The 11,176-nt window shown below is 40.4% G+C and overlaps 1 protein-coding gene across 1 annotated transcript; it reads right to left on the bottom strand.

Annotated features, from left to right (window-relative positions):
• Nucleotides 1-262: 262 nt before the first annotated feature.
• Nucleotides 263-9,640, bottom strand: LOC124151843 (alpha-amylase-like). Its single transcript, XM_046524497.2, has 8 exons — nucleotides 9,511-9,640; nucleotides 9,160-9,302; nucleotides 7,446-7,600; nucleotides 6,491-6,835; nucleotides 3,906-4,678; nucleotides 2,982-3,230; nucleotides 2,536-2,767; nucleotides 263-543 (listed from the first exon to the last, which is right to left on the bottom strand). The coding sequence occupies exons 1-8, from the start codon at nucleotides 9,605-9,607 to the stop codon at nucleotides 306-308; spliced, it is 2,232 nt and encodes a 743-aa protein (XP_046380453.2). The 5' UTR covers nucleotides 9,608-9,640; the 3' UTR covers nucleotides 263-305.
• Nucleotides 9,641-11,176: the final 1,536 nt, after the last annotated feature.

Here is an 11,176-nt window from a genome sequence, read left to right as displayed (position 1 = left end):
TGTGGAAGGCTTAAATCTGTTGAGGTGCAGGATATTTTGCAGCAAAGTCATGATGGTTTAACTGTACACAATCTCTGTGTACTTATGTTGGAAATAACTTTGTTATGTGTCAGGTGTTAATTGCTTTTATTAAAAAACTCAATTTTTGTCTTGTTGCTTAATTATTTTCTACACATTTTCGGAATTGGATACAATATCTGATAATTACATGATGGTCATGTTTGTGATATTATTCATTTACATGATAATGAGGACATATATACACACTAGGAAATGGATTTTATTCATCCTTCAGTTTGTGTCTTTTATGCAGGGAGTATTTCACAAGTATTGGTGTCCCAGTGGAAGACATTGACGTACCCACAACGGCCCATGTGGTTCTGCGATTGATAGGGGGGGTCTATGGCACCAGCACCTGAACATTTGTCCCCGTACATGATGCCTTCCCAAGCTCCGTTCACCTCAGCCTTTACCTCAAAGAAGCTGTTCACCGTCTTTGAACAGTCCATATCTACATCCACCAACCAGTAGTGTTCGCCATATCTAGAAAAGAACATACTTTCAGCACTTACGCATACATGACATTGTGTAGCAGTATTCTTGTAAATTGAATATTGTTATATTTCAAAGTATCATTATAGTAACCAAACATGAATTAAATTAATAAGTTAACCTAAATATTTAACATTTAATTTCTTAAATACATGTGTTAACTTAAGCACTTGCACAAAACTACTAATTCATAGGTAAGCCACTTTCTGTATATAGCATGGGTTCTTCAGCCATTTCGTTTTTAGGTTTATGGCTATTGTCACTGGGTCAGTCACAGGCTTGGCCTGTGATTAGGTGCTTATTGTTATCTAGCTTTTTGCATGTTCTCTGCAATTATGTGGATACCCTGATCACAACTTCTGCTGGTCAGTCAGCACATATTTCTCAGCACCTTCTCTTCACTGTATCATATAGGGGCTATTCACTGTGCATCAATAAAGGAGGTTCCATCCTGCGTCCCTGAGACGAGGGCAGATCCAGACTACCGTGTAGTTCTCACTCTACGCCCATTGAAAATATATCCCTTTTGACCCAACAAGTACTCCCTTATCTTTGAGACGACCAGAGCACCGCTGTTACACATGCAAATCACATGTGACATATTTGTTGGCCTTAGCACATCAGTTTGTTACACATTGGTCAATTGGGACATCGATTGCTAAGACCCTTCAATTTGCTCGAGTTTTATCACCTGCCCATGCCAGGATCCGCTGATTTCTGATAATGATCATTCTTGTATTAGCCCCACGCTGGTGTCCTGTGGCTACACCGACTATTGGAATGCACTGGTCTTTGGGATTTGCCTGACACATGTGATATAACTGAGATACTGTTTGGAGCGGGATTTAAATATTAGCCAAACTCACTATACTCTCGTAAAAAACCGTTTGAGATGACCTGATCAACAATTTGTCATGCCCCATGATAGGTCAAACATTCGTTTATGGGGCATAGCATGATCCGAATCAAGTCTCACATTGACCATTTGAGGGATTCTTGCCACCTTCCTCCTCTTGCTGTGCCTGACCAAGTTTGGCTTACACCGCAGGAGTTTTCCAGTTGGCATACACCTCTCGCAATCACGTGTTGGACATGCTCTATGGGGGTAAGGTCATTTCTTGTGACTGGCCATTGTATTCTGGTGATGTTTGTTGCTGGAGGTAGCCAGTTACAATGGGTGCCCATGTGCACGAGCTTTGTTGTCTTGAAATACGAGACGTTGACAAGCATGATGCGCAAACAGCACAACTATTGGCACCAGTATGATATCTCGGTACTGCTGTTCAGTGACCCTTCCACGGACAATGTACAGTGGCATTCGTCATAGGGATTCCGCCCCATATAATTACGATTTCTAGTCAGCTGATCAGTAACTTGAACTCTAGTGGCCTGGCATAAGTCAACTGGAATTTAGTTGGCTGTTTGGGCTTGATTTCTTAAATGCTGGTTTCTAATTGATTGATCCTGGATTGGTGTTGTTGACTTAAAGCGCTCTGTGTGGGCCGAACTGAAATATGTTATGTCAGCAGAAACTAGTTGACTACTAAGTCTATTGACTACCTTTCAATGAGTTCTACCAGTTTGAAGCATGTGAAGAGTTAGTGTGGATAACAGAAATCAACAACACTAATGGCTCAGGGCGATTTGACAACCTTCATTGAATGACCCCTCTAACCACGTGGATGGAGAGCTGCTTGGTCCACATTCAATGTTTTGGTCGTGATTGGATAATGGGTTTTGTTTGGTTCTGAAACTGTTCTACCTCAAATTTGTCAAAGCTGATCTTTTAATCTGACGACTGATCATAGCATTTCTATTTTATGAACCCCTACATTTTTGTGAGAGATTATATCAAATTTTCTGGCATACACCTTTTAAATTACATTCCGTTGTAATATTGCATATTCATTCACTAGATAATTGGTTATTTTGGCAGATAGCATGAATATTCCGAATATGATTTTCGTAAAATGTTTTACTAACGTGTTGTATTTATTATATTCTTCTTTGTTTGGATTGTTTGTTGTCCACACAACTGGAGTTCCCTCTGCTGCTCTGCCGTTGTATGCACCCTGACCTGGCTCTCGACCAAACCAATCCAGATAGTTGTCTCCCTTGCTCCAGGCATTATAACTAGCAAAGTGGATACTGGAGCCTAGTTTTGTGTGGCGTATTGGAATAGCACACGGGCTAGTGGAAACATCACTGGAGCAACCTGTCGAAACATCAATCAGAAACTTCATTTATTTCAAACTTTCATTAATTTCTTTAGCATAGTAAAGGACAAGGTCATTATGTGTAATTTCAGAACATAAGCAAAACATTCACTTTAACAAATCTTTAATGCATGTTTGAACAAGTTATTAACATGAATCAACCCCTACCTTTAAGATATATTGAAGGTAAAACTGATCCCTTTTTATACCCACCGTTGACATGACTATGATCAATGCCCCCCCTTAAGAACACATCTTGTCCAGGGTTGGTCCGTCTCTGCACCAAGATGATAGTTCGCTTCCAACTCCCTGTGTTGTTGTCTGGAGTTACTAAAGGGGCAGCTGTAGTTGGGGAGTCTGTGATGACAGGGACTGAAGTAACTCCAGGGCTAGTTCCTGTATTCCCACCGATGTTGCTGCCATGGGTTACCCCATTGCCATGTGTAGGACCATTTGCACCACCTTCAGGACCGCATCAGAATATTGTAAATTTTTTAGTGCTTTTGTGAAATAAGATGATCAACAAGAAAAGGGATCAAGGATTAACAAAAATGATTCCCTATTTTGACTTGTACAATATGTTCCCGAATTTTTTCAGGTGAACAATTGACTTCCCTTTGAATTTTTTTATGATGAATGCCACAGGTGGGGCAGGATACGCTCACCAATGCGAACTCATCACTATGAACTTTGGTTGGTAGGTTGGTTGGTTGGTTGTTTAACGCCGCACTCAGCAATATTCCAACTATATGACGGCGGTCTGTAAATAATCGAGTCAGGACCAGACAATCCAGTGATTAATATCATGAGCATCGATCCACGAAATTGGGGTCGATGACATGCATCAACCAAGTCAGCAAGCCTGACCACCCAATCCCGTTAGCCGCCTTTAACGACAAGCATAGTCACCTTTTACGGCAAGCATGGGTTGCTGAAGACCTATACTACCCCGGAATCTTCACGGGTCCATCACTATGGTATCATCATTATGTGAAAGTGATTCATAAACACGTGCTCATGATATAGTTGAATCGTACAGACGACAGTTTTTGCAGAAATGTTATATGTGTATCAAAAGGGTTTTATTTACTACAAGAAGTATTTCATCAAACTACTAATCAATAAACAAAAACATACCAACAATAAAAGCGGCAATGGGTTCATCATTGTTGTCAATGAGGATATGAGCATTTCCTGAGCCATCTACTGTTATCTTCAGTTGACAGTTGTGCACCAAGTCACAGTAATCTCCAGCTGGCAGCCCTGTTTGGAATGTTTGGTCCAGATGTCCTTGCTTTGCCATCACAAAGAAGCCCTTGTTACCTCTGGCAAAGGCGACGACGTCCCCACTATCATACCAGTGTTCGATGCCTGTCCCAGCTACAACATTCCTGAACGCCACCATGTTAGCAATTGGATCCCACCTGTGCTCACAAACCCAGCCATTACCGCATGAGCCATCTGCATTAATAGTAACATCTTTGGCAGAGAAGTCTGCGTTGTGAGGCGGTCCAGCATCAGTATCACTTCCGAAGAAATAACTGCTCATCACTCGGACAAAACCATAATTGTAGGCCAAAGTAAACGCCTGAGCCATCTTGTAATCTCTGGGTGTTTTATGGGTGATGAGGTTCCCTCCTCCACCATGGCCTCTCTGATTGTCATGATTATCAACAAAGACGAAGGCGTGTGAAGACTCTGCCATACCCCAACCATAATCCACCACCCCACCAAGCTGACCAAAGTCATGGGTTCCATAAGCTATCTTTTGACAGTACCGGAACTCTGTCACATAGCCTAAGTCGTAGTACTCGTTCACCTTGATTGCACCATCATTCTGGTCGATTACTTCATGGAAGAAAAATGCCTTACCACCTTCTGGTAGATCCTTAATTCGTTCCTGAATAGCCCTACACACAAGTTGAAAAATGTGAATATCAACACATGGTGATAGTTAAATAAATTATTTTGTAAAGTAAAACATATGATAAAATTGTAAAGCAAACACAGTCATGTGTTGATTTATATCCCACAACAATCACAGCTTAACACTCGACACATGACTCACAACAAACCTACAGTTAGTTACTGTAGAGTCCCAAACGTTACCAGTGGCACTTAAATGGTATTTAACTACTCAAAAGAATTCAAGGAACTCCCAACTTATTATCTGTCATGGCCATACTGATTAACATTCTTTAACTTCTTTTGATTAGTAGATATAGAATTCCAGAATTTCAGTTGGAAATGACCTAATCAATATACACATCCTAATGTATAAATAATCCAATATTGTGTGTTTGTTTTACAATTTAACAGATAACAAACACACACACACAAACACAAACACACAAACACACAAACACACACACACACACACACACACACACAAAGAAAAAAGTTAAGCACATCCCTATTTCTGAACCTTGACAAATGGCAAAAATCATGGCATAGGATGACTGACCAGAGGAGCTGGGCGATACCAATGTCATCGAATAGAACAAACATTTGACACCAAGTAAAGAAGATATTGGTGAGCTGTGGTTGAAATTTACTGACAAAAACATCATGGTAACACTGGTACTGTTTTTGACCTTAGACATCACCTCAAAATAGTATGGATGCAGGATTAAGTAAACGAGTTACGTTTGATGTTTCATGTGAAAAATTTCCTTCAAGTCTCTACTTGCCCGGATGACGCATTCCCCCCCTTCGTCTCATGCCTCCAGCCAGTCATTGGATCCGTTGATGAATCAACAACAACCACTCCTGATGCAATGCTGTTTCCATGTGGCATAAATCATGTACAGGAGGAACTCGTGCCTATATGCACCGCCCCAGAATATCCCAAACATGTTCACATTTGGGCTCATTGATGGCCAGGGTAGAGTCGTTATTGCATTGGCCCTCATGTAATCTATGACTGCATGCAAATGATGAGGCCTGGCATTGTCATCCATCTACTGAGGTCGAGTAGCAAGAGGGTGGTTGTCAAAATGAGGAAAGACGACTGGCCTCAAAACGTCCCGGATGTACTGAGCCCCTGTTAAGTTGCCCCTTATGGTAGCCCGTGTTTCGTTGCCTCCAAACTCTCGTTGTTCCATGAGTAACATGGAGTAGAAAGTGACTTTAGTGTGACCAGTGGATACGTCTCCAAGTTCTTAGATTCCAGTTCTGGTGTGCTAAGCGAGCAGCTTTGTGGGGATCTCTCAATAAGGGACGCTATATGTCTCGTCTAGCCCCCATTCCTGCTGCTTTCAGCTGGTTCCTGATTGTTCTGGTGCTGAAATGACGATTGGGCAACCACAGCTGTTTCAGACGAGCACTTGTTAAAAAGGGTTCTTGGTGTATAAGATGAAGAGTGTCCCTGTCTTTGCAATGTGTCATCACAGAGGGTCTTCTGCATCTGGGACGGTCCTGTACATCACCGATCTGAGCATGTTTCTCGACTTAACGGCTTACGACAGTGTGATGATACCCCCAATTCCGACCAATGGCATTACAAGACATTCCTGCGTAAAGCAATTTTAACGTTTGCATATACTGCTTTTAGAGATACTTGAGGCTAGCAAACTGCACAGGCTTACCTGATGATGACATCATCTCTCAAAAACATAATTATATCTTTCATGACTGTTACAAATATTGGGACCAAACAATAATGAAATATATTAGGGTGTGCTTAACTTTTTTCTTTGTCTATATATCGTACTTTATCGTACTTAATGTCAGCAGGCCACATGTGTTTAGCAGCATCGATTCTGAAGCCAGCAACGCCTAGGTCGATGAGATGATCGTAGAAGCCAGCAATCTTGTCTCGCACATACTCTATACTTTGATCTAGATCGGTGAGACCAACGAGGTTGCAGTTCCTGACGTTGTTTGGGTCTCCATAATTATTGACATTGCCATCACCTGAGGGACATTTACTGCGAGAGTTGAAATGTTCCCGTCTGTAAGGAACCCCGGGGAAGTCATACGCATCAGAATTAAACTTGCTTCCAGCAGTTCCAGTGCCAGTTCGACCAAGCCCAGCCATGTGGTTTACAACAGAGTCGACATAAATTCTAGGAACAGAAATGAGATTGAGTAGGCTAAATTTATTTCTCAAGTATGCGTGTTTCAATATCACTTACTTGAGGGTAGAAAAATAACAATGTGTGAGATATACATCTCACGATTGTCCCCAATGACAACGGCCTGTAGAAATTTATCGGTCATTTCCAGTATGTTTGTAAACAGTTTAGTAATATAGAAGGAGACACTAGTTTAATATCCAAATGGAGGCTGAAGATTCTTTTTTTAATTAGGCTGAACATTGCAAAAGAAGAACTTTGACAACTTTGAATTAGAAGTTGTATTAATATCTGAATCTATCTTTCAAAATTAATACTATAGTTTTTGTTGAGGTAAACTGATTAAGCTATAAATAGGAGGTGAAACATCCTTTTTAATGTTGTATGTATGGAATGAAAGGAATGTTTGCCTCAATTATAGTACATATTATCTCTTCGAACCTTTGGGATTTGGTCTAAAGAGGATAACGTATGCCTGGATATTGCTCATGCCATTAACCACTGGTTTGCCTGGCCTAGGCTGAGTAAAATAACGTTCACTCACTAATAAAAATAAAAGTCATCCTTAGGTCATGTAACTAGTGTTGCAAATACATTTTACCTGACCCCAACTTTCTTGCACCTCTGAACCATGTCCTTGAACTGTTGCTCATTGCCTGATCTGCTGGTGAGTTTGTAACTGACTGGCTGGTACCTCTCCCACCAAGGACGGGCATATTCCTTCGTCACCATCACATGCTCATTTACTGGGGATACCTTTATTGTATTTAATAATAATAATTGGAAGAAATTATTGTGCAACATACATTCCAGAAAATTGTAGATGATGTTGCTGACCATCGTGGAGTTCTGTTACCCCTGTTGACACTAATCTTCGTGGTGCATATGTAACGCATTAGGAGGCCGAGACGGCTGTTAATTGTGCAAAGTGTGGTAAGGCAGTGGGTTTAGGTTACATTCCAGTTGAAGTGATAACAAATTATCCTGCATTGTTATTCTGTTAAGGATTTTGTAAATATCCTTTCGAAAGTACCTCTTGTTCAGATGCTTAGAAACAAAGTATTATTTATCCTATCAAAAAAGCCTGGGATGTCATATGATGTCTTTAATACTTTAAACAACAATTTGGTGCTGACAGTTTTGGGGGAATTAGATAATTTTGTTTTATAAAGCTATCAAAAATAGAGCCTGTCACTTTTTCTTGGGCTTAGAAATAAAACTCCAAATGTAGCCATCACGCGGTGAGATGGGTCAGCTGTGCAGTGCAAGAAAACAGAACTGTAACATAACTGTAACTGTAACTATTGAGGATGACATACATTTTGTAACTACATACATATTCTATTCTAACTTAAGATTTTCTCTGTGGGCCTATGCCTCTTAACTCAAGCCCACAGATCTCCCGCTGACTAGTTTGTATATAATGCAGAATGATCTGCTTATTTTCGGGTTTTGGGGGTGGAGTCATGTTGTTTTTTTCTTCATTTTGGGACCTGAGATTTTTTTCTTATGAAAATATAGTTGAGATTTTTTTTGTGCGGCACATTTTAAATTCAACCTATGGAAAGAATGTTAAAATTTTCTCACTGTTCACTTACAGATAATAACTGTACAGATGTAGGTGATTTTGAAACAGAGTAATGAAAACAGCGGTATAATAAAGCATTTTATAAAATGATAAATAAAATGCCATTTTTACAACATCATGTGTAGCAAAACCTTAATGAAAAATTAAACCTTACCAAACTGGTCATTTTTTTAAATGGCCATTTTCCATCTTAGTCAACAACTGTTATTGCTTCTTGAAATGGAAGATTTGAAATGATTATTAATAAATAAGGGTTACAGACATACAAAGACTATGGCTTTGCTCACGAAATATTATATATTGATGAGGATGGCCATATTGTGGTCGAGACTTTTGATTGAGGCTGAGAAAAGCACGATGGAGGCTGAGCCAAAATAGTTCCGTCCGCACGTGATGTTAAAAAACACACTTATACAAATCTGTATTACTATATATTAAACCTGTGACCTCTCCACGGGGAATAATAAGAAAATGTATACAGCGAGTGATCAGTTCTTGATATGCTCCATTCTTTGATTGGAGACGAACAGTACAAGACAAAGACAAACGTATTCCAGTAACATTTTCATTTAAATGAATTATTTTTGCACAAACAGTTGGCCCTTTGTAGTAAACTTATTTCCCGTGTATTTTTTGTGATTCTGGTCTGATACGCGCGTTAGATACAAAGTGGGATTAAACCATTGTAACATGGACCCATATATGATCAGCCTTGAGAGGAACGTACCTGAACTCCACAAAAGCCCTTCTGAGATAAGAATCGTTCACACTCATTTGCAACGTCAGTCCATTTCCACTCAAACAGATGGACCATGACCTGCTTGCCATCACAGTGAGGGTTAGTGTGTGCTCCCCAGGTCAAACCCACAACTAAATGAAGCAAACACATCATCAACACCCCGATAACGTTCACTGTAATTAGCACAGTTATAATCCACGCACGCACACGCTCGCTCACACATACACACTCACACATACACAGAAAGAGAGAGAGAGGGATAAAAAATACTTATGGTAGGCAAAGGTGTCAAACTTCTGATTCATTTACGAAATGTAGATACCATAATTTAAGACTTACTCAGGAGTATTCCAAGCAAAGGCAACATCTTGGCACTGACAATACAGTCTCTCCCGGGACTTATATGTGTGACATGTGAGGGAAGATAAGATAACATGTCTTTCCGCAAAAAGGTCCGTGAGAACGGTACCGGCTGAAAAGGTAGGGCAAATAATGTGAACTTTTTACTGCAATATATACATACTCACAACAATGTAGTTTCTAAAATTTGGAGCTGAGACAAAAAGCCGTTTCTAAACTCTAACAGTTTCATTGCAGCAATTAAGTAAGGTTTGGGAAGCCATTGTCGCGCAAAGCTTGTCTAAAAGCACGTGAAAGACTCAAGCCACCTGACAGCACGTGTACCGCTAAAAAGTGTCAATGAGCTGAAAACATCGCTGTGTTATTGTTCATACCCCATTCAGCGGGGCCACGGGTGGCCCAGTCGTCTAAGGCGCCGCAATTCGCTGTGCAAAGTTGCGTCCCTTGTATGGCTGGGACGAGTCCAAATTTATTACCCGGGTACCCATTCCTCTATTACCCGAACCTATCCGGGTACCCGGTGTTGGTCTCAAGAAATCGGAACAAATGTCTGATTTGGGGATAGTTTGACAGTAGCCCTGGCAAAATGTATTTAAATACTCGTATAAAACGATCTGGTCCTGCATACTGAAGTTGACTGAAGTTTTGTCTCTCTTCAAACATATAAAGTCAGAAGGAATGCGTGCAGAGTCAGAAAGAAATGCTTGCAATTAAACAATATGTCACATGACTAACCACGGGTCCGGGTAGTCCTGTGGGTATCCGGGTCCTACTCAGGAACCGACCCGAGTTACCCGTCCCTTCGGCACACCAGAAACCTATGATTGTGAGTGCTCGTGTGTTTCACCTAATACCCCCTTCACATACAAGGATTTTTCTTACGAGTCCTTACGGATCGCCAACTCGTAGTCAATCGCAAGCATCCGTAAATAACTTGCTGGTATCTGTAAATAACTCGTCACTACTCGCAACAACTCGCAGACATCCGTGGAAGGAGAGGCAATTTTGTTGACATGTCAAAAATCATCTTACGATTGCCCACGGATTGATTTTTTCGTAAATAACTCGTAACAATCCGTAAGTATCGTAAACAGCTCGCAACAACACGTAATCATCCGTAAACTGCTCGCAAGAATCCGTAAATGACTCGTATCAATTATTTTTACGATTTGTTACGGTTAGTTTACAGTTTGTTTACGGATTATTTACGGATTATTACGAGTACTTACGTGTAGTTACGAGTACTTTACGAATAGATACGTATACTTTACGTATTCTTACGTATTGTTTACGATTTCGGGAAAGGTATTAAAGCTGCAAAATCGGACACTTCATTTTCAGTTGTATTTAGAAGTCATAGAAGTCACATCTCTGCATATCTAGTCTACAATATCGGTCGAGGAATATCTGGTAGCTGCTGGGCCTCGTCCTCTTCCTTCTGGGCTAGTTGAAGGAGCAATTGTAGAAATTGTTGATATAACTGCAGTCTGTTTCTCTCATATGCCATGTTGTCTCAACTCTTAACTCTTAAATCGCTCGTAAATATGGCCAAACCGTAAGGATCCGTGAATTTGTGCGATCCGTTGATAACGAGTTTTAGCATGTAGTGAAGCCTGATGGTGTTATTAATATTTTAAGTTGCATT

The sequence above is a fragment of the Haliotis rufescens genome, unplaced genomic scaffold (genome assembly GCF_023055435.1).
Source record: "Haliotis rufescens isolate VD_foot unplaced genomic scaffold, xgHalRufe1.0.p SCAF_7, whole genome shotgun sequence".
In the NCBI taxonomy this organism is placed as follows: Eukaryota; Metazoa; Mollusca; class Gastropoda; order Lepetellida; family Haliotidae; genus Haliotis; species Haliotis rufescens.
Note: the sequence above shows the minus strand (reverse complement) of the source record. Positions and strands in the feature narration are given on the sequence as shown.